This window comes from Zosterops lateralis (assembly GCF_965231275.1).
Source record: "Zosterops lateralis genome assembly, chromosome: 1".
NCBI lineage: Eukaryota > Metazoa > Chordata > Aves > Passeriformes > Zosteropidae > Zosterops > Zosterops lateralis.
In genome coordinates, this window is record NC_139762.1 from 149,076,752 (window position 1) to 149,100,359 (window position 23,608).

The window sequence follows — 23,608 nt, forward strand, 5'->3', positions numbered from 1 at the left end:
TTGTGAAGAAACTTCTGAGTGTGGAGGAAAACACAACATGGGGCAACATTTGGAAAAAAGCATAGATTGTGGGATGCAGATATTCTCCACTGGAAGAAGGTGTTGCTTCTTTATGTACATAGGCAAACCAACTGGGTTTCATTTCATAATTTCATAGTTTTCATGAGGCCTGTTTTAAATTTCCTTCTGAAAATACATCATTTTGCCACATGCCTGACCTGAGCTAGCTCTGATTATTATGACACTATTACTATCACTGTGCAATCAGATTTTTTGTAGTGGCTCATTACCACATTTGTGATGCTAAATTCCTTGAAATTACTAGACAGCTTTTGTAATCAAGTTCATGATGCCTGTATTTCTTCTTTAGGGTTTATCAGCATCTTGTTTTCATGACATAAATTGAAGTATTTATGATGTGTGAGCTGGAATTTCATAACAAATTGTGTGTGGAGCTTGGTTCAGGAATGGGTGGAAGAAAAGTGACCCAACAGCTTGTGAAACTCATGGACATTCTCTCTAATCCCTGTAGTGAGTTCCAAGGAGTTAAAAGTCCTATTTTAGTCTCAAATATATATTTTGCAGTGGGATAACTTTGGAAAGAGATGGATCTGTCTTAACAAAAGATTTTCTTTTTCTTTCTTCCCCTTTAGCCGACCAGAGACATCCTTCTCTTGGTTTGTAAATCCTTTCAAGTGTCTGTATCACCTGATCTGGAGGAATTACAAGAAGTACATCATCATTGGCATAATTCTGCTTATTCTTGTTATCTTCCTGGTTCTCTTTATCTACACACTGCCAGGTGCAATTAGTGAAAGGCTAGTTATAGGAACAGGGTAGATCATGGCTCTCATTGTAGTCAATCAAATAAGAAAACTTCCACTAAAAATAAGTCAGGCAAAAAGAATTAATTGACCTGAAACACATCTCATTCCTTGAAAAAGAAAAGTAACTATTCACATCAGAAACTGGAGCTCCCAGAATATTGGAATGTCTTCATTGAATGCTCTTTCAGACCCATTCCTAATGTACATTATCATTCATGTACATTAATGTACATTAATGATGTGTATTAATGATGTACATCATTATTGCTACAGCTTTGTTGATATTATTGTTGAAAGTGTCATTATGCACCTAAAACTGAATTTAAGAAAATATTCTTCAATGCTATGCAGAAATTAATTTCACAGTCAAGTATTTATTATTACAGAAGAATGATTAAATACTAGGGTCAAAATCTTTACACAAAGAAATGTATAATACAGTCTTTGCATATTTTGTAATTCTTTTACCTGTTTTTCAATAACCTTATAATGTCATGATTATTTTTAGCTAAAATGTATTATTAAAAGAACTCCAAGGTTAAATTGTCTCATTTGGTGTCGTGTAGAATTTATCTTGCACCTCTCAGTAAAAATGCTGTGCTCTACAAAAACATCTCACACACTCATAAATGAGCTAAGTGCTGATGACAGAGATGTAGTAGTAGAGATTGAAAGATTTTTTCCAGCTGCCATTTGAAAGTGCTGGTGGTCTCTGGAGGAGAGGGATCAGGAAGATGAAGACTCATCCATGGGCATTGTGGTAACAAAGCACCCTTGTAGGGAACAGGGTAAATCCTGCTGCTTGAAGAACAAAGGCAAAGAGCAATGGAAAAGAGAAGGACTGCAGAACAGAACAAACCATGGAGTTTTAAAGAAAACAAGGAATAAAACCTGATGCAGTTGTCAGTGTGAAAATCCTCATCCTACTTAAGAATACATAAAATGTTGCCACCTGTGTCATGCACAAGGCAAGGCTTGATATCTCAATAATTCCCCTTGGCCTTCAGATGAGTGGTTATGAATTTGAAATAGTATCCAAATCTCCTCCAGTGTCACCCACAGTTAGACCTGTTGTAAAGATGACCTCTGTGAAAATGTTTTCCACCATGCACCCTTCACACAAAGTGTGAGCACTCTTTGCATATTTCAAAGTATCAAAAGGCAAGACAAAGAGATCCTATAAATGCTGATAATTCTGCCAAGCTCAGGGTGCAGGAAAAGAAAAGCAGGCACCTTGATAATTCTCAGAAGCCACTTATAAGGGAAGCTTGTTTGGTACTGCTTGTACCTGTCCTGCTAAAGCTGTTCAATGAGCCTCTGCGCTCTCCTCTGGCCTACAACACAGGTAATTGCATTAGTCTGGAAAATGGATATCAGTGAAACTTCCACAGGCAAGAAATCTCACTTTTGAAAAGCATTTTAGAGGCTTATTTTGGATGGGACAACTTGCTCTAAAAATGCCTCTTCCCCATTCCATAGATGACAGAGGCAGATGGCTAAAGGGAAGCTGAAAGCATTCCATCCTCACTCCATCCAGCAGATCATGACTTGGTTTTTCTTCTAAATTTCATCTTCTAAGTCTATAATAAATATAAGTACATTATCCACATATGTGAGTATATTACAACTAGAGATGTGGCAAAGGACCACAGTGGGTGAGTTTTTCTGTTCTATTTTCCTTTACAAGTTATTATTTTGACCAAGAAATTAAAATACAATTAAATGGTTAAATCTGCCCCAGTTGAATTTGGCAAGACAGTGATGTGAAGAGGTGCTGATCACCCTTTGAGTCCCTCTTCATCTCATATCCCTCTGCACCAGGCCATTGTCTGGTGCAGTCTCTGCTCAACACACCATGTGTTACATATTCCTCTGAAACCATGTTTTTTAATTTTGTGCTATTTTGCAACTGAGCGTGTATGAAACAGAAAAGAAAAGAAAATGTTGTTTCTCCTCATATGTTTCATAATACCAGGAATTTTGGAAATGCAATTTAAAAGCTCCAGTGAGAGCAAATAGAACTATTCTGGTACAAGAGATGAGAGATAAATGCTAAAGACTGGAGTATGTTGTGACAGGCAAAAAGGCAATGAATCTGAATTTTTTCCATTGTGTTGGGTCAAAGGTCCTGATGCTGCAGAGCAGCTGTTGTGTTCATCTGTCCTTACTCTGCTTGTTTGTTTTTGCTGCCTTGGACTATGTGAAGCACTGGACTGTAGTCTGCTCTGTCCTGATTTTTGCAGAATATTCTGTAATATTGCTCCCAGTCTGCAAACTGCACTGGACCCAGCAGATTGGTCTCCTAGTGACCAATGGCTATGTTAAGATGACTTGTATATTTGGAAGAAAGAAAGCCCTTGACAAGGTGATACAAGAATTTGCTTTCTTTACATATTAGTCACAGAAAAGTTTTTGGTTGTCAGGCAGAGCTGCTCATTGCTCTGTGTGCCAGCTGCCAGTTCCAAAGGGATTTTTATCATCTTGGCTGAATAGCCTGCTTGCCATCAGCTCCAAAGTGCAGAGCACTGTCTCGTTTCAGACTAATTTATACTTTTTTTATCAGCTATTTGTGACTGGGGAAGAGTTCAACCCAAGATCTGGTTCCAGCCTCCCAGACATTTAGTATATGACAGCCACGTCTTCTTTCCATTTTCTAATTAATCTCAGTCTCAATAGCAAACAAATATATTTTCATGTATTTTAATGGAGAAAGGATAATTTGTAAAACTCTTCCAGACAGCCTCTCTTTTAAGCACTTCTGTAAGCAGCTATGAAGACTAATCAGAGCTACACTGATTAGCAGAAATTCTGTGTCTGCTTCCTGGATGCCTCTGCCGTGGCTCCAGGACTCCACGTCAGGAACAGAGGCTGCCTTCGTTAGAAACAAGCCAGAAAGATTTATGGATATTCTTCCCTTCCTCTGACTGAAGAGTGGCCCTGGCAGAACTCTCTGTGATGATGCTGAGAGTTCATTGACTGGCTAATTCCAACACACTGTTCTTTCAGAGTGACCTGCCCATCACAGCTCAGGACTTTTCTCATATGGCAGCTCCTCAAAAGGGCTGTGCTTGACCCACCTGCACAAGAGAGCACTGCTCCCAACAGTGCCTCCTCCTTTTGCTGCAGGGGTGGCTGGAGATCTTTTCCAAGCAGCTAGCTCCTGCCAGGGAGCAACTGGAAAACTGAGAGTGCACTGCAGGCAAGGGGAGACTGACAGAGGGGAGGGAAATCACCTCCAATTTACATGTCCATGTGCAGCCTGCATTTTCCTTCACCATTCAGATACTGAAAGCACAGCAGACCTGTAGGTGGTATCAATAGGTGCTGTAAAACTTCCTTCCCAAATGTCTTTTAAGACAAGCACATACAGAAAATTGGTATCCACTAGTGGGCAAAATTGAGACTCACTGGAGATTGGGAAATACTGTAAGATATATATAACAATATATAACAAATACATACCAGAAACCTGTTTCATGTCTACACTTCTAGGTGAGATGGTCAAACAGAATAGTTGTACTGTCATCACCTTCTTCCAGTGGATTTCTTTTCCTTCAGTTCTTTGTCATTCTCTGAAGTTCTCATCCATTGAGGGTCTTTGTGTGTCCTCAGTCCCTGAACCAGAGCAGTCAGTTACCCTGGGACATCACATCTCAGAGGAATCCTTCACCCACTTTGCTGCCTCCAGCCTAAGTGGCTACAGCTGGTCCTACAGGCTGGTTTGGAAGCCCTGCCTCTCCACTCTTCATCCTGGATCAAGGCACCTTGCACCCATGAGCAGTGGTTACAGCTGCAGGCCCCTGCTGGGCCAAGGGACATATTTCAGGCACATGAAAATCCAGATAGGTTTGTCATGCCCAAAACATGCTGGCACACACTGTTTAGCTTTGCACTGCTGCTTAAATGCCAGATTTTAGAAAAATATTAGGAAAGGAGCCAAATGCAAAGGCTGATGTAACATAAGAGACAAGGATTTATTTGTTTGTTTACTTACTTGTTAGTGATGTTTCTTTTTCCTGACAGATAAGCAATAGTTAATCCTCTCCAGAAACCAGCACACAGTTCTAATATACTGACAAAGCCCTGACCTGTCAATATGACTGTACAGCAAATAAACATTGGCTGCATTTAGTGCTTGTGACGAACTTTTAATTAGCCATAGCAATAAAACCTCCCCAAAGCACTTAACAAAACACTTTTCAAAAGCCTCTTGACACTATCATTATGCTCCTGGCTCTTGGTGTGTGAATAGTTTCACCCAGGAGAGCAGCTTTGCATTTGGCCAACAGCTCTCTGGGGCTGGTACCCACCATGCAGAGGGATGCACAGAGATTGTGCAAAAGTGCTACACTATAGCAGCTTCAAAGGCTGTTTTAGCATGTGGAACACAGCTGTGGTCAATACAGTACAGAAAGTCAATATATTAAGAAAAGAGTGATAATAAAAGCAACCCTTTAGGAGGATTTGTTCCGCTCAGTTAGTGCATTTCTTCCCCTTCATTATCTTTATTTGGAAATGGTTTGCATGTCCCAAGCTTTGCTTTGACTGAATGCTGATGGGTATGCAGCTCACACAGATATTCCATCAGCATCTATGACCATAAAGTGGATTTTCTCATGGCTCTGTAAACTGGATTGTGATGTAGCATGGCCAGCTCTTCCTGTTCTTGGCACAAGGAGCTACAGTGGGTATTTGTGAGGAGTACTTATGGACTGGGTATTTAAAAGACAAAATGGAAATGGGTTTCAAAGCCAGGCACTCTGATTTTCCCTCCCAGGGCCATGATAGAACCTTAAGAGAGTTGAATATCTGCCTTAGGCAGTGCTGTCTGTGTGATCCTGGGTCAACATCCATCACTGGTGACAGATGTGCCTGTGAAGGACGTGCCCACCACAGACCTTTGCAGTGTGGAGTCAACACACGTGCTGCAAAAATAGTTGTTGGAGTTTAGGACAGGAAAGATTTTTCTGCCTGGAAAGTGAAGCTGGGATGCTTGATTAACATATTTGTTTCTTTTTCTGTAACATCTATGATGGGGAGAGGAAAGATGGAAAGGCTTCATGCTTTCTACTGTCTCCACAGGTTTTGGTCAGGGCCTTTTTAGTTTCTAAAACCAAAGACTGTGCAGGCAGATAAACAGGGAAAGTTTGGGAAGAACTATATTTGTAGTTCAAATCCTATTACAGTCTTCTAAAATTCAATGACTGTAGAGCCCCTACAGACCCTTAGGTCAAGAACCAAAGCACCTTTATTTCCCAAAACCTCACTTTCCCACACAATATCTCTAGTTTGGGAGCTGAAATTTCATAGATCAGCTTTAGTGGTTCCATTTCCATTTCCATTTAGTAGTTTGAGAAGTCAGCTGGATTTACGGAAAGGGAAGCAGACAGAGATGAGAATTTGGTTTTAGTGTCTCTGGCTGGACTGTGAGCCATCAAAGTCATCTGGGCATCCAGCAGCAGCTGAGTTCTTCCATCAGTCTTTGGCGGCCTGTGTCATAAACACAATCCAGAGTGTGAGATCTTTTGTAGCTGAACTTCCCCTTGCCAAAGCGTTTTATTATTGTCAGGCAAATAATTTCCTAGCAGATGTTAGGTTGTCCAAGGTGGTCTTCCCATTGGAGCCAAAGAGGAAAGTTGCACCTATAGATCTCCTGCCCTGTGGTCACTGGGGTGCTGATTTAATTCCCTGTGGCACCATGGTCTGTGTCAGACTCCAGGTAGTCCATTGCTTATGCCACACACAAAACCTTTTTTAGGTACAGAATGAAAGAGGTCTCATAAATGCCTGAAAGGTTGTTCCACTTGGTTATTATTCAGATATGCTAATTTATTCATGGGAAGAAAATGATCTTGCTGCACACAAAACTAAGCCCTGGTTGCTGCAATCACTTACCTTTCATTAGCTTCACAAAAAAAGTAACAGGTTTGACTGTGAATTTACTCCCGTTCATTTTTCTACCCTGCAAGGATGTTCTTCATGAGTCCTCATGAGCATCCTGAGTGCTCCCAGAGAGGTTGAGGAACTGGCACCTTGTGAGAGAAATATCAGTTCTCTGTTTGAGTCCAGTCTTGTAACGGCTGCAATAATTAACAAGCCCTGTTGATCACACCTTGCTTTGTTAATTGAACCCATCCAATGGGGCTGAAGGACAAGCAGAGCAAGTGATATGAATCCTACCTGTTAATTACCTTTGGGTGACTCCTTGCCTTCAGACCTCTCCTCTGCATCCTTCAAGGGCACAAAGTTTTTCCTGCAGTCCCTGATCACAAGGCAAGGTTTCCAAATCAGCTCTCACTCACTACTAAAATTAAACACTCACCATTGCCAAGTGGCCTTCTGAAACTCCTGTTTCTTCTCCCCTGTGCCACCTGTTCCCACTACTGCAAGAGCAGAAAAGTCATTCCCTTTTTGGAAGAGAGCAACCTCTTGGGTTCTTCTTTCATTTTAAATTCGGATGGAACAAGCTCTTCTTCCACAAGCAATGAAAAGCAGACACACACCTAGTTTATCTGTGCTCATCGTTGCTTTCTGTGAGGCCAAGTACCCACAGCATGTTAATTACTGAGCAGAATTATTTCTGACTATCTTCAGGTATAGCCTGTAAATTAAAACATAAAATCAGGTGGTTCACATCTCTGCAGTCCTTGGGACTGGGAAACTTGCCTGCTTGGGAAAAAGTGAAATTCAGTTTCAGAAAATGCATTTTATGAGCAGGTTTGGCAGCTCAAATCAGAACCAGACCTGGAACCCAGCTCCTGTGCATTCCAACCCACAATAGAAGCATAAAGGAAGAACCAGCTCCAAATTTCACAGCTGATCCTGCTACCTCCAGATTTCAGAGCAGCTTGATCCTGACAGGAGCAGGTTTATCAACTGGAGCAGGCTGCCCTGTGGGATGTGTGGTTGAGGACAGGCTCTGATGATGCTGAGGTTCCTCAGCAATGCTCAGGGTCAGTTCCTGACAGCAATAGCTCAATCCTACATGACCTGGTCTTGTCTCAGCTCTATGGGTCTGTAGGCAGTTCAGTATATTTTACAAGTTTTTCAAAGGCTATCAAAGGCTTTTCAAAGGCTTTCAAAACCACTGGCAGTTTCTCTTGTAAATGAATTAAATAAATGATGATCCCTGTATCAGAAAAACATGCAGTATGGAGTTTTTTCAGTGCTTTTGAGAGAACAAGGCAAATTTCTGAAGAAAAAGTGTTCTTTTAACCTGGGGCAGCTGGCAAGTACTTCATATGGGCCAGCTCTTTGACTGCACTGCTTATAATTACATTAACTCAGAGCTCTTACCAAACTCTTGATTTATGAATGTGTATGACTGAGATCTCCTATTTTTTAATCCATAAAAATGTCTGTCATCACAGGGCAATAAGGTCTTTTATTCAAAAATCCTTGTGAGCTGATTTTACTTTATGTAATTCACTGAAAAGGAAGCAAACCAAGAGGGGCATGTGTGCATTTGCAAGGCATCTGCTGAGCTGTGTGCAGCTGGAATGCATCCTGCTCACATCTTGCAAAGCCCTGATGACGAGATCCACCATGAGAGAAGAGCCCCTGAAACATTGGGATGCCACAGCATCCATGCTCAATTAACTAATTAACAGACAATATGGTTTGTGTGGTCAATCATCCCTGGCACAGCTTAAACATTAAACTGGAGTGACTCTGTGCAAAAGCATCACACAGGAAAGCAGTACTGCTCTTGCTGAACACAGTGGGAGTTGTGTTTCTGGTGTGTGTGGGGCTTGAGATTGCTAGACTTCAGTCAGGAGACTGAGAGTAAGTAACTTTGCTGCTGAAGGCTTTGGAAAAAAATCCTCTGCTGGTTCTCATCAAATATATGTGCTTCTCATAATTTTGTATGTTGGAGGAAACAGAATGCACAGTAAAGAGAGAGCCAGTGTGATCAAATGCTTCACTATAAAAAAGCTGTAAGTAGCTTCAGTATTTAATATTTTCAGACTTTTGTAGTGCAGGGCTGGGAGGAAAAAAACTCAGCATGAGAGTTGGGAGAAAAAAAAAGCCCACAAGAAATCTCTCTGGAAAAAAATCCTTCTCTAAACTCCCGCAGTGTGACTGCAGCCCTGGAGATCAATTTCTCCCATCAGGCTCTCAGGGTGCAGCTCTGAAGCAGTGAGTGGCATGGAGAGGCATCACCTTGGGGACATGAGGGCAGGGCTCCCATGAGATGCCCCGTTTGCACAGGTAAGGTGGGGCAGGCACTGGAGGAGAGCAGAGCAGCAGAGTCAGCTGCCTGTGCTCACCCCACACTCCTCCTGCAGCACCTGATACAAGGACCTCACCAGGAGATCTGCAGATGCTTATCCAAGGCTGGATATGAGCTATGGCTGCAGATAACACCTTATGGGACATACTGAGATGGGGCAGGAGATGCTACACAGCATTTTTAGCAGTCAGTGGCTGCAGTATTGAACCCTCCTAGTCAAGAGCATTTCAATGCTGGAAGAGGGGGAGAAAACAGTACACAGCAGAGCAATTCTGAGTGACAGTGAAGAGAGAGTCCTAAGCTCAGATTGTGCAGCACTACTGACCCAGAACAAGCTGCTGCAATAAACCTACCAATCAAACCTTCGTGGTTATGAAATAGGGATGTAGGTGCAGCTAGATCCTAGTCCCAGACTCAGTCAACCATTTGTATCTAGAAGGTTATATAGGCACAATCAATTCTTTATATCCTTTAGGCAAGATTTCAAAGCCTAAAGGCAAGATTTTAGCATGCAAGCACCTGTCAGCCTTGAGGAGTAACCTTGAGAGGCATCCCTGCACAAGGGGAGATGGTGTCATGCAGCCTGCTGCCCTGCAGGAGAATCCAATGGACCCTGGTCTGACTGCTATTTATGGAGTAGGGTGATTGACTCAGTCATATTTACACACCTGCTCTATTTTGGGTTGGCACATGCTCAACTAGTCCTTAGCTGTTGAACAAGATTTATGGCCCTTAATTATTTTGTTGTTCTCTCTTAGCCAGACGTGGCCTTCATGACCACCACCAGTGGCTCTTGCATAAGCAGGAAAAGAGAGAGGGGGAAGCACACTGTCACAGTCAGGGAGGTGGTAAATCCCTTCAAAGAGTTTGAGGCACTCAGAAAGTGTGCCCTCATAGTCATTTAAAGCAAGAAAAAAGTTTGGTCTCTGGTAGTGGCCAAGGCAATGAAAAACTTCAGCTGCTTCCTCTGTACTCCACAGCACAATAAATAAATAGATATTGACTTCTCAGCAGGCCCTCTGTGAGTGGTGTGTGGGCAGGTGTGGGAATGAGCAGTTTGGACAACTCCAACCTCTGCATTAATGATGTAGCCCTTGGTCTCTGCAGAGTGATAAAGCTCAGCAGGGCCGTGGGTTTCCCGTGGTGTCAGTACAATAAATGCATCTTACAAAGGGTGAGTCATAGAAATTCAAAAGGAAAGTCTCAGCCTAAGAAGACTCTAGAACTGAGGGGCTGCCTAGGAGAACAAGAGAGCTCCTGATACCTTCGCACATTATCCCTCCAAGACTGTCTTTTGGAGCCTGTCTTTTGTTAGAGCAGATGGTCCAATATAACAACAATCTGAGCCACCAATGCTGCCTTCCTGCCACAGGGAAGAACCAGCAGGCAGAATTCAAATGCAGCTGGAAAGGAGGCCCATCCCAGATAAAAAGAGAGAGTTTGGCCACAGCCACCACAGCAGGGATGGAAGGTGTTTGGTCAGGGCTAACACCTCAAAGTCCAAAACCCTTTAGGGTTCAACACTGAATAGCAGCACACAGGAGGACTATCAATGCCTGAACTCTTTTCCCCTTTGAGAGCCTCAGGGCATTTCAGCAACTACCAGGGACAAATGTTTCTGCACAGGTAGGATCTGAGGTTGGGTTAATTTAACTGAGTTTGGGTTCATTTATTCTGACTTTCTCTTCTGTAATAATTTCCCCTGCTTGAAGCACAGCTACCTTAATTTGGCTTGGCTGAACTAAACCTGTCATGTTCCCATCCCTACCTTGCCTTGTGAGAAGTCTTGGGAAAGTGAGAAGCCTGTGCATCAAGGGAGTTTGAGATGTGCCCATGCAGTACCACTGGGACCTGCCACCCAGGGTGAGTGACACTGTGCCTCCTGCAGAGCTCCAAAGGCAGCTCACTGGGCAGTTCTCCCCAGTGCCAGCTCCCAGAGAGAAGTCCCTCTCTAGCACCTTGCAGCTCCAGCACCTTTCTCTCATTGTCTGCTCTTGGCACATGCCTCCCTTCTCCGAGGGAATGAAAAGACTTATGCAAGGCAGTCTTCAAAACAGTTGTGTCTTTCCTCCTACAGAATTTATTTTCTGTGTTTTGATCCTGTGGTCTCACTATCCAGGCCCAGCAGAACTGCCCCAGCAGGTATCTCTCACATGGGCTGCACTGCCTCATCCCAGCCAATGCTTGGGCATGAAGAAAGTCGGAATTCTTTCACCTCTCTATTAGGAAAAACACCATTATCCTGCTGTCATCACAGTGCTTTTCCATCAATCTCTTTTGGACAATGTCAGATACCTGTTTATTTCTCTTCAAAAGGTTATATCATTGTCACATTTTCACAGCTGTTCTGATACAGATATTTCTTGCATTCCTGTTGGGGGCTCAGGGCTATATCATTGTCACATTTTCACAGCTGTTCTGATACAGATATTTCTTGCATTCCTGTTGGGGGCTCAGGGCATTGCTGTTCTTCAACAGCAGGAATTTCATTGCAGAGACTTCAGAAGTTGAGTAGGCTCTTCCAATCTGCTAATTACTATTATTAAAGCTAACTAGCTGAAGAATTAAACTGCATTGCAAATGAGTGTTTGATTGAAAAAAAAAACCCATTTCATCATGAAACGAGCCCAGAAGCTGGATGCTGGTTCCATCAATAGCAGCAGGGAGCAGTTCCCATTCAGAAAGGCTCTCTCCTCAGGCAGGTGAAGGTGCAGAAGCTTTCTACAGCACTCTAGCAATAGGAACAGCTGATTTAGTGATCCTGGCAGACATCAGATTGATGGCAAAGGTTTGTGCTTTATCTCGGTTTCCAGATTCAAGAAGAGTGTTTGAAGTAAGCAGAGATAAGGGCCTGAATAGGTTCTATACCAATTATTGGAGATGTAGCCACACTTGCATCACTTTTTAACTTAGTTTACAAGGGGGGAAAAAGCCACATGTGCGTCATTAAAGACCTTGTGAGTCTTTCACATACTGTTAAAAGTACCAATAGAAGGAACTCCTTCAGCATCTGCTCAAACATCACTTATTTGAAGTACTATTAGGGGCTGAGCTTGATTCCTTGAATGCAGTGTCTTTTGTTTGATAACAGCAAAATACAAATTCTGTTTGGTATGTGCTGAGGTTTAGGGATTTTTTTTAAGTAGTTCCTCCAGTTTGGATTGGATGACTGGAAAGAGCAAAGACTGCAGATTTCCCAAACCAAATCCTTCTAGTCCAACTTAGCAACAGAGCCAAGAGAATATAAAATTGTAGAACATAAAATTTTGTTGCAGCTTGGGCTGAAAGTTCCACTAAAGCTCAGGCCCAGGGAGATTTCCCAGGATGGAAAATTTTATCTCAAACAGTTGCAACTGAGCAAACCTACAAGTGCTTTTAAAGCAAATTTGGGGATTAGAAGGATCCCATCTTCAGAGCAGGTGAGTAGGTAGTAGAACATCTATTGTTCTCACAGAAAGTGTTTTCTGCTTTCCAATATGTAATTTCTTCCACATTTTCTTGATTGCTTCTTATCCTCCCATCCTGAGATGGAAGTGGGTATTACTCCTTTCTCCCTCATAGAAACCTGACATATTTCAAGACATTTTTATTGTTTCTGAGTCATTGACTTTGAATGTATCCAAATGCATCAGCTGAGATCACATTCCTGCTGAACAGGGCAGCAGGGGCTGTGCAGTCTAACTGCAAAAGTCACCTTAATAATTCTTCTGGTGTGACCTGCTGAGCTGTATTGCTTGGGGAAAGGTGAGGGAGCCAGGCAGATCCAGTCACTTGCTCTGTTGTCCCTGTCCTTAGCCATGTATTGCAGCCAGCCGTGGAGATGGAATAAAATGGCCAAAGAAATCAGTTTATTTTCTCCATTGTTAATCCCAGTGGATCTATAAGGCTGTTCTTAAAGCTTTCCAGTTAAAAGGTACTTTGGGAGTGCAAAATACACTGAAGAATGAAACATATCTTATTGTATCAGGACACTTCTACATCTTTTTTACTCCAATGTATCATTATATGCAGTGACATTATGGACTGTCACATGCAGAATCTGAGAAGAGGAAAAAAAAGTGAGAAAAAAAACTCCATTCAGAGAGAACTTCAAAGACCAAGAAAGGGGCAGATGTGATTTATTAGCACATCATCTAAATTCTATGTCTTATCCTGACCTCAGGTCCGATAGCAATTATTGAGTGAACTTTGTAGATCAGACAAAAAATGTACCACATTACAGTATCCCCCAAAGACCGTCTCCAGTGCAAACTCAGCCTCCCACTTCTGTTGGTAGTGGATTACTTGTGACAGGCTGGGCAGAAGATTGATTATTGTTATAAATTATTTCATGATCCCTCTTCTGGTGCAATAAAAGGCAGTGATTCAGCTATCCAGAGAGTGGTGAATTAAAAGAAGTTAAGGAATTAATTAGGTGCAATTATGGAGCAGAAGATTTTTAGTGAAAGATTTTTGAATCCATTTAAAATTTCACTCATTTTTTTTTTTTATTTCCATTAAAGTCAGTAAAATGATACCAGCATTCCACTGTGAGGGGTTGCATCTTGACTAACCTTAGCTAGTGAAGCTTTTTTGAACTGTTTTTAATATATTCTTTGACTTAATAAGATTAATATTTTCCCACATTTTCTACAGACTACTACAGGTTTTTTATCTGTATCAATGCAGCATGAAAATATTCCAAGGCTGGAACAGAGGAATTGTGTAAGAGAAACTGGTTTCTACCAGTGGAAGAAATTAATATATTGGTTGTGAAATTGATGATATGTTTTCTAGAGGGAAATTGTAAGTGGATAATAAAGGGATATAGCTACATAATAACTCCCATTTAAAAGGTTAGACACAAAGGATTTTTAAGAAAAAGCCTCCTTCACCACACCAAGTTTCTTATATCTAATTTCTTTCAGTGAGAAATATCTAGCATTCCCTGAGATGTTAAAATTTGGGAAATTTACTTTTTACTCTGAGTTTGCAGCATTGCAGTCTTTGGCCAGAAAATTCAGCTAGTGAAAATGTCAACCTCTTGTTTTTTGGTGGTTTTTTTTTTTTTCTTCTTTTTCCTTGCTTTTGAGGATAGGAGCAAGGAAATCAGCAAAAGCTCAAAAGTTAAGGTGAAAGGCAATGAAATGTTCAAGAAGGGATCAGAGATAAAAGGTAGATTTTCCTAGGAAAAAGAGAACGTCGTATGTCTGGAAAATGTGGATTTTGGAAGAAAGACTTCACAACCTTCTTTCCTTCCTTCCTTCCTTGCACAATACACATATTATCTGTAGCTCACACCTAATTCAGAATAAGTGATATGGCAGCCAAAAATTGCTCTAGAAATTGATAACCAGATAAAATGTTTTTGATCCAGGGAAGAGAACTGATGGAGAGACACATGGGAGGCAGAATAATTGCCTGTGGGAGGTCCACTGTCCAGTCCCAGCTGTGTCACTGGTCTTCTGGTGATTCTGGGTCAGCTGCCTCCCTCTACCCGAGCAAATGTTAGTTCCACTTGGAGGTTTGTGACTTGTTCTTTCTTGCTTTTAATTTTTCAAGTGGAAAATAAAACCATATAACAATTTTTCTGCTTGAAAATCCAACATAATTCCAATTTTTTTCTGTTCTCTCTAGGCAGATTGGAACCCTTTTACACATTGGACTAGGGTAGAAAATGTGTCCTTATTAGATTTTCCATCTATCTCCTCTGCACAGAAGTCTTGGAATTTGATGAAAATAATCTGAGTCACACTCCCACCTGAATTTGGTTTTCTTTTTTTTCATTTCCCCTAGTATCCTGGCTGAAATAATGTCTTTATTTCACAGTCACAAAATTAAATATGTATTTAAATCTCCATTTAAAAAAAAAATCAGTGTGAAATGAAACCTGCTTTCCTGTTCTCTGGCTGTGTTTGGAGAGCAGCTCATGAGAAGTGTTGCACAGAAGGAGCCATTTGCAGGGCACAGACTTCTTGGCCACCCTGGGCCCTCTCTGTGCACCTTTGATTGGCTTCTGCTGGCACCTCCACCGTGGAGATCTGGTGCACAGAGATCTCTGAGCACCCTGCTGCTCCTATGGACATGCTGCAGCCCACAGGGAGCCTGGTCATTCCATCACCAGGACAGAGGCAGTCCAGCTGGGGAGTGTAATATCACCAACTCTTTAAAGATTTAAATGTGTTCATGCTCAGCTTTGCCCTTTTGACCATCTTCTAGAAGTTTCAGCTTTAAACTCACATCTTTCTAAAAAGGATGAGGATTTATGAATGATGGTGGGTCATGGGCCACAGACAGGTCCCAGACAGGACTTTATCCTCTATTTCCCTCCAGGTCACCTACTTAGGTATCCTGCCTCCTTTCTGTGCAACACTCTTGGTGTCCCACTCCACTCTCCCTTTCTGCTGATATTCTTCCATCCCACTACATTTATATAACCATATATAATACTTTTTGGAGAGAGAAATTTTGTCTTTTGTCTGGTTGGTCCAACAGCAAGCAGAAGGCGTCAGTAGGATTTTATGAAGCCTGCTCAAGGTAAACACAGTGTGAGGCTCTTACCTGCAGCTTTGTGGGCCTCTAACCCTAGGCAGGCACTCATCGGTGGATTTGTAAAACCCCAGTGGCAGGGAACTGTGACATCTGAGATGCTGGGGTGATGGGCTGAGCTGTGGAAGATCTGACACCTACATGGCAGCCTGTCTTGACTAAAGGAGTAGGAAGGAACCAAATATGCTCAGGAATTTGGGCTGGATTATACAGGAAGGTGTCACTCTGAAAAAGTTGCACTAAGAATTCAAATTTATGAAACTCAGAGAGTGCAGAGTATGGCAACAGATACAACTTCTTGCAGTGTTTTCTTGCAGTAGTGAACAGATACTACAAAGGTGTTTAAGGGTAGGGCACAAGAGCAAACCAGGAAACTGTAGAGCAGCAAAAAGGAAAATTTGTTCTCTACTGTAGCAGTAAGGTTTTCCTCTCACAGAACGAGAGGAAAAGATGACTGATTTCAATTTTTTTTATGGTCAATTGAACAATTTGAAAGAAGGGTGATAGGTTTGTAATTTTGTGTTTTTAACTTTCCACTCTTTGTTTCTTTTCAGGACATCAGGTAAGTTTCTACTATTCTTACTGCATTTTCAAACCTATCAACCATTTTATACAGTTACCTGATTCAGGTACTTTCATCTTGAAAGCGTCCTCTGGAAGTCATCTAGTCCAGCTTTCTGCTCAAAACATGGATATCTTCAAAGTTAGCTCAGGATTCTCAGCACCTTGCATAGCTGAGTTTTGGAAATCTCCAAGGACAGAGAATTTCCATCTTTGTGGGCACCTATTCCTGTCCTGACTGACCAACATGCCCACATACACTGGTTTGTCTAAGCAATCTCCCCTCTCTACCTGGACACAGGAAGTAAATATAACAGCACAGGACATCCCTAATTTCCTTCATATTCTCATTATGTCAATTTTTAAATGATTACAGGCCTGTATATATAAAATGAGACAGCAGTTAATTTGGATACTCCATCATAATTCATTGGGGAAATTAGACACAATTCAGATGCTACTGAAGTCAGCACATCTCCCCAAAGACTCTTCATGGATTCAACTCTGTACCCAGAACTTTAAGGCATGTCCATCTTTTCAGAAACCTGTTTCTGAAAATAGCCAATACAGTTATTTCAGTTATTTCCAGGCTGATGCTCGGTCTTTCCTTCCTCATGTAGTCAGCAGGTAAGGTCTAGAGAAGTCATCTCTCTAGATAACAAAGGAATCCATTCAATCAGCTAGCTGACCTTTAGACAACAAGCAAAGCCTGAACTCTAAAATTGCTTGCTCTGCTTGTGTTTTTTTTGAAGAGCAAGCATGATCCTGCAATACAGCTGAGTCACTTCATAGTAGAGATGTGTGAGATGAGAGAGCAGCTTAATCAGATCTGAGCTACTTCTGCTAAAAGAAGCTTATGTGCCTTGTGTCTAATGTTGCAATGCAAGATGTAACCAAAGAAAGGTTTTCTATTACCACCTGTTAAAACCAAGTGGGGCAGTGTTCTTTATCTCTTCCACAACCCATCCTCCCTCCAGGGGATATCTGCTGTTCATGGGCCATCGAGGCTCACTGCAAGGCTGATACAATTACATCATCCCACTGTGAGATGCTCCACCCAGGGGGAGGAGCCAAGCATTCCTACCTGGATAAAAATCCGAGATTCAGAACACCAGGATAGGCTGTTTCCACCAGATTCTTAGAGGAAGGCCAGACCCATCTCACCACCCTTCTACAGGATTATTGCTTCCAACAGAACCACATCTGTCACTCCAGGAAGACTTAATCGGACTGATACCAACACCCAGACCAGCTGGGTGTCAGGTTGTATTCTGACTCTGCCAGTGTTTCCTTTTTTTGTTTGTTTGCTTGCTTTTTAGTACTACTACATTTTTATTTTAATTTTCCTAGTAAAGAACTGTTATTCCTATTCCCATATGTTTGACTGAGAGCCCCTTAATTTCAACATTATAATAATTTGGAGGGAGGGGGTTTATGTTCTCCCTTTCAAGGGAAGCTCCTGCCTTCCTTAGCAGACATCTGTCTTTTCAAACCAAGACACCTTGTAAGATAATGTTGGTCCACTGGAACACCCAGTACATGGTTTTCAGACTTGGCTGAACAGAGGACATAAAAATCCTCTTCCTCTGGGCTTTGTACTTCCTCTAATTTTTGTTGTTGTTGTTGTTGTTGTTGTTGTGTTCTTGCTTTTGTGTATATTTGTTTGTTTTCACATTCAGATATGAACTTAAATATGAGCTCGTCTGAAGAAGATGACTTTGGAATAGCTGGAAATTGTGCTTACACAATTAACTGATTTCAAGCCCAGCATGGCTCAGGGAGAGCTGATTCTGTCCTGGACAGAGAATCACAAGATTGATATAAAAACCAAACATAATCCTTCTTCAGACATCACTGTTTTAGGTTCTAATTTGACCTGGCCTCCAAAGCTGGCATCTCTGTAAGACTTGACAAGATGAATTGATGATCAAGAAGCCATCTATCCTTTATCTTTCTCTTGTGGCATATATGCAAATAAGTGTCTTGATTTCCAAATACAGTGTTTGCTTCCCAGTATGATTTCATCTTTACTGCTTGATTACGTCAGAGCTTTTAATCTCAATAATTAATTTAGCAAATGGATATGATCCTTTAAACACACCCCTCCTCCCACTCCATTAAAATTAAATCTGAGATTTGGAGTTTCTTTAATCAGGACAAAATAATAATATTTTATCTCCCTGTTTTCTCTAGTCAAATCAAAATGGCCCTTTAAGGCATTGATAAATGGTTTCTGTGGTACTATGACTATCACAAGGGACTCAAATGGGCTTTGAGAGTAACTGCTTCAAGAAGATGTATGTCCCAGTGGCTGTACAGGCAAGGAGGGAATGCCTGAAATTTCTCCTGGCCAAAGACGGCTGGCTGTGCTGAGACAAGGTGTCTCACAATTTTATGATTTTTTTTTACACTGTTTACCCTAGAGATATAGCTTGGGTCTTCTCTACTGGAAGATTAATGAGTGAGAAGTGATTTGTTTTATGTTTATCATGCAAGATTGTAAAACTGAAAATAAAATGGAAAGGAATATGACATTTTCTTACTACCTAGAGATCTTGGCTCTGCAAAATTCCAGTCCTACAAATGCTGTTTTCCAAAACCTTCTGCTGAAGCAGCTAACAATGAGTAAATCTGATAATCTGTGGTAATTCAGAACAGGGCATTTTTTTACCTGGCCCACACTTGGAAAAACTATGTCTCTTGAGAGATGTACACTGGAATGTGATGGATAGGAAGGACTGAGTTTTCAGAAGTTACAACAGTCTACAAAGTAGTTTCCTGTTCACTTGTTCTGTTTTCCTGTTTATCCACCTTAATTGAGGTTAACTGGTCCTAAAGCTCTCTAATGCTGAGTGATATCAAGACCAAAAAAATAGTCCTTTAATCTTGTTTTCTCACTCTTTTACACAAGTTATGGCTGGCAAATGTCCTTTGTAGTCAACTACCTTGGGGAACTTTCCAACAAGAAAGTTTGCCAAAGACATTAGATAAGACATAGAAGTTACATCCCAGACCAAACAACATCAGTCTCATCCATACCTTGGAGCTGGGTCTGAACATGACATTTATCACAGGGCAGCAGGTAGTCTTGATAGTGTATCAAAAGTAATGCCAGAGAATGCTGACATTTATCACAATGAAGAAAATGCGACTCACTGCACATCAGTTTCTAAAGCGTGGACATCTGCTGCCAAGCTTGTCATCACTGCATTACCTGTGTGATCAATAAGGAAGAATGGGTGCTGCTCATCTCATCTACCACAGGCATGATGAATCAGTCTACTGCCTGCTAACTGGAAAGGGAAGCTAAGATGTCTAGTTCAAATGGAGATGTCTAAAGCAGTGATTATCCTGCTGTTGAGACTCTCAGTGTCACTTCACCCTCACTACTGTGTGCAGTTCTTGGCCCCAACAATTAAAAAGGAAGTGAAAGTCCTTGAGCGTGTTCAGAGCAGGACAACAAAGCTGGTAAAAAGGCTGGAAGGCACGTCCTGTGAGGAGTGGTGAGGGACTTCAATGGAGAAGAGGCAGCTGAGCATCAACACCATTGCTTCAGCTTCTTGAGGAGGGCAAGGGGAGAGGGATGAGCTCTTCACCCTGAAGATATCACCCAGTGATAGGCTATGGGAATAGTTCAAAGGTGCACCAGGAGAAGTTTAGACTGCATACTGGGAAGCATTTCTGTACCAAGAGGGGGGCCAAACCCTTGAACAGGCATCCTGGTGAGGGGGTTAATGCCCCAAGACTGTCAGTGTTTAAGAGGCATTTGGATAATGCCCTTAACAAAATGCTTTAACTTGGTCAGCCCTGAGATTGGTCAGGCAGTTGGACTAGGTGACCCTTGTAGGTCCCTTCCAACCAAAATATTCAGTTCCATTCTGTTCTGTTCTATGCTATTCTATTCCTATTCTATCCCAGTGTCTGAAGACTGGCACAGATACTGCCCTACAGTCCTTGTTTTGCCATTCTGCCTCAGATGCCTCTGCAAAAGAAAAATGAGATGCCAACTTACAGACTTCACTGAAGTGTTTTGAGAAGCACAGAAATCTCAGATAAAAGGAGTTACCTTTATTCATTTCACTTACAGGTGTCACAACATTTTTCTCCCCTGAAGGCTGAACTTAGAGTAGGCAGACTGAGAAAGAGAGGGAAGAGGAGCAGAGGTCAAAGATCTTTTGCCAGTGAAATCCCTCTGCAGGATGGTGTGGGAGGAAGATGCCAGTCAAGCCTTGTCCTGAGTAGAGCTTACTCTGACACACAGCTCACAGAGCAAATATTAGAAGGCCAGGACAGAGGTGAAGTGAGGTGATGGCTGAACAGTCCCCATAGGACTGGCTTGCTTGGCAGTGCTCTGCTAGTTCTAGGTAGGACCCAGAAAATACTGAAGAAGTTCTTGTTCTAGTGCCCTCAATAAAAAAAAACCCTGTGAGAGACTGAAATGTTATGGTATTTGGCTTAAGCATTGTTAAAGAAGCTGTGACCACCAAAGCCCACTCCCCATTCCGATATATCTCCTGATAGGAACTGGACTGTGAGTGAAGCCACCCCAGGTCTAAGGAGAAGAATGTATCCACAAGGAAAGCCAAACCCAGCACTGTCCTGACAGTCAGCCCTCGCTGGGTCCCAATGGGAGGGGCCCATAGACCCATTTCCAGAGTTTGCACACACTCCCCCCAAGCACGGAGGGAGAAGGAAAGTTTTTTGGTGTGTGGTGTAACCTCTGGTCAGAGTGAGTGAACACCCATCCTGCCTTACACAAACTGTCTCCATTGTAAAACCCCCCACCACAGGAAGGCCACAAACACACATTTATGTGAGAAGCAGCCGAGGAGGTGTCACAAACCATCAGAGACACCCAAGGCACCCCCAGGCTCATTCCTGAGGCCTTGCACCAGAGGGCTGCATGTGATGCCAAATGATGCAACAGGTTCAGAGTCTGTTGCAAGAAACAGTTCCAGAATTCCCCCTAACAAGGTGAGGTACCTGGGTATTCCCACCCAGTATGAGCATATATTGATCCACTGAACTCTGTGTTTAGCAGGACACCCAGCACTGAGAAGATCAGAAGAGAATCAACAGGACACTGTTGGGATTGAGGGAGTGCTGATATTTTCTACTTAATATGTCTGTCACTCTCTTTCCCCCCTCCCTTTTTCTATTTCTTTCTCTCTCACACATTTACTGTTAAATACAATCCATACTATTGACTTTGGCATATGGTCTTGTTTGCACCTTAATCAGGGCAGAGGCATATCTCTAACAATTTTAATAACTGGATCTTAACACCCTCTCCCTTCTGCATCCTGAGTATGGAGATACATGCACACGTATTGCTTTCTCTAACAGATGCTCTGAGCAAAATCCCTTTGTATCCCATCTTGCATTTCTGAGGCTTCATAGCCATATTTTCTATCAGTTGGAGAAAACCTCTTCAAAATCACCTAACCAAATCTGTCTCTCTATAAGGTGCAGTGGTTTAACATTTCCTGCCTTTGCCACAGAAAAGGCAGTAACAAAACAAAGACACTTTACCACAAGAGGAAACACAGGGGAAGTTTTCATCCCCTCTGAATGTGCACATAAGGTCATTACTGGCATTGCAATGTGACATTTTTAAGATTGATCATCTCTTTTTAATTACACAAACACAGAAGGTAGTGTCATAGATTATGACTAGAAGTCATTTGCCACATAGACACTGCAAGAGCAAATGAACTTGAACTTCCTTTGAAATTGGAAAAGTAGTCTCAATATATATGCTGCTGTTTATACCACCTTCCCATGGGCTATCTGGGGAAAAGCTATTTGAGCAAAATTGGAAAATGCTGCAGAACAGCATGCTAGCAAAATAATCTCTTTTAAGCCAGTATCCTGCCAAGTGAATTTAGTGAAGAAATTCAGATCTGAATAAAGAGATAGACTTCTTTTAGCTGTGGCTGAAAATATCATGACTAACATTTTTCCTTTGAAAAATATTTGTTTTCCAGAATTCAAACTTCTCTCTTAATTACTTATCACACAGCCACAGGTGAAAATGCCTGTCCTGGCGTAAGATTTCAGATTTCCTGCTTGGTTTATGTTTTTTCAGTTTGGAATGCAAGGTCAGAAATGCTAGAATTTCCCAATGGTGGAAACTGCCATTTCTGAGGAACTCGGGGGATGGAAATTAATTGGAAATGTCCTACCCAGACTCTGATTTCAGGCCTACTGCATGCCTTTCATACTCCCCTTGAACAGATAAATTTGCAAAATGAACACATTTTGTGGAAAAATAAATAACAGAAATGGCAAGAAGATTCTTTCTCTTTCAAGAGAAGGACAAAGAGAGCGGAGTAGACCTACAGAAGAAACCAAGCAGTAATTAGTCACCTACCTACCAGAGTATATCAGGGTGTGAAGTCCAAAGGATTTGGGAGAACTTACCTCTGCCTCAGAACTTTGTAGTCTCATATACTGCTGTCAATATCTTTTTCAGTGGAACAGGAAAGCCTAATTGCTTGTCCTCCTGGTGATACAAGTACAGCTCTAGAAGTCCCTATTGCTGTTTGGGGAGTGAAATGTGGAGTGTTCAGGCATTCCTGAAAATACAAAGATACAACAGTCCAGAAAAGTGACCTGGTTCAGGCAGTGCTGTCCCAAAGGCACGGGTCACAATCTTCCCACTGCTAGCTCAAACAGATCAGTGAGGTTGCCCCAGATGACTGTAGAACATTGCAGGTTAAATAAACCAGCATATCCACAAGACAGGAGGTTATAGTTACTGGCCAGTGCTGGTCTACACAGGCCAGGGTCTCCTGGGTTAAACTACTCCTTTCCATGTGACAAGATGTGGAGAACAGTATGTCAGAGATTTTCACCTGGCTTTTCTTAGCAGGAGTTACAACTGTCCATTATCTCACTCTAAAGTCAATATCTAAAACACACTATATAAATCCTATTTAAAACTGTCTACTCTTCCTTTCCATTGCAGTGTCAGGAGCTCAGATAGAGAAACAAGCACTATAGTCATTAAAACTTAGGAACGACATATCTTTCCCTGTACAGCAGAAGTACTTTTAACACAAAAAACTATGTCCACTTTTTTTAGAATGAATTATCTCCAAAAACATGTACTTTGACAATATGTTTATTGCTTTATATGTAGCATCTAATCAATGAAAATACTTTGTTCTTCTTGCAGTGCATAGAGCTTTATTTGGTTGCACTGATGGTAAATTCCTGCATGGAGTGTGTCAAGGCTGTTTGCTAAAAGCCCCTGGGAATCACTGATTGATTGCTCTGGCTGTTGTATGTCTGCTTCTGCCTATTCCCATCTCTGACATAATCTGGTTACTTTAGGAATAGATCCCTTCCTTCCTTGCCAGAGGCAACTGTCTCCAAGTGCTAGCAGGGATGAGGATGAGTGTTTCAGAGCCCTGGAGAAACTAAAAAAAACCCTTTGACACAGGCAGTAAATTAC

At 41.8% G+C, this 23,608-nt stretch overlaps 1 protein-coding gene and 1 long non-coding RNA gene across 4 annotated transcripts in view; one reads left to right on the forward strand and one right to left on the reverse strand.

Moving 5' to 3' along the window:
• Window positions 1–1,103, forward strand: part of FER1L6 (fer-1 like family member 6) — a 73,704-nt gene extending 72,601 nt beyond the window's left edge. For both annotated transcript variants that reach the window (XM_083868252.1, XM_083868251.1), the window contains exon 41: window positions 654–1,103. In XM_083868252.1, the coding sequence (XP_083724378.1) occupies window positions 654–840 (187 nt within the window). In that variant the 3' untranslated portion in view covers window positions 841–1,103. The remainder of the gene's footprint in view (window positions 1–653) is intronic.
• LOC310913135 lies at window positions 408–22,867 on the reverse strand. Of its 2 annotated transcripts, XR_014590766.1 has the most exons (4): window positions 22,765–22,867; window positions 7,008–7,089; window positions 4,290–4,442; window positions 408–713 (listed from the first exon to the last, which is right to left on the reverse strand). It is a non-coding gene; the product is annotated as an uncharacterized lncRNA (long non-coding RNA). The 2 variants fall into 2 exon arrangements; XR_014590767.1 differs by lacking the exon at window positions 22,765–22,867 and having other exon boundaries at window positions 7,008–7,121.
• Window positions 22,868–23,608: the final 741 nt, after the last annotated feature.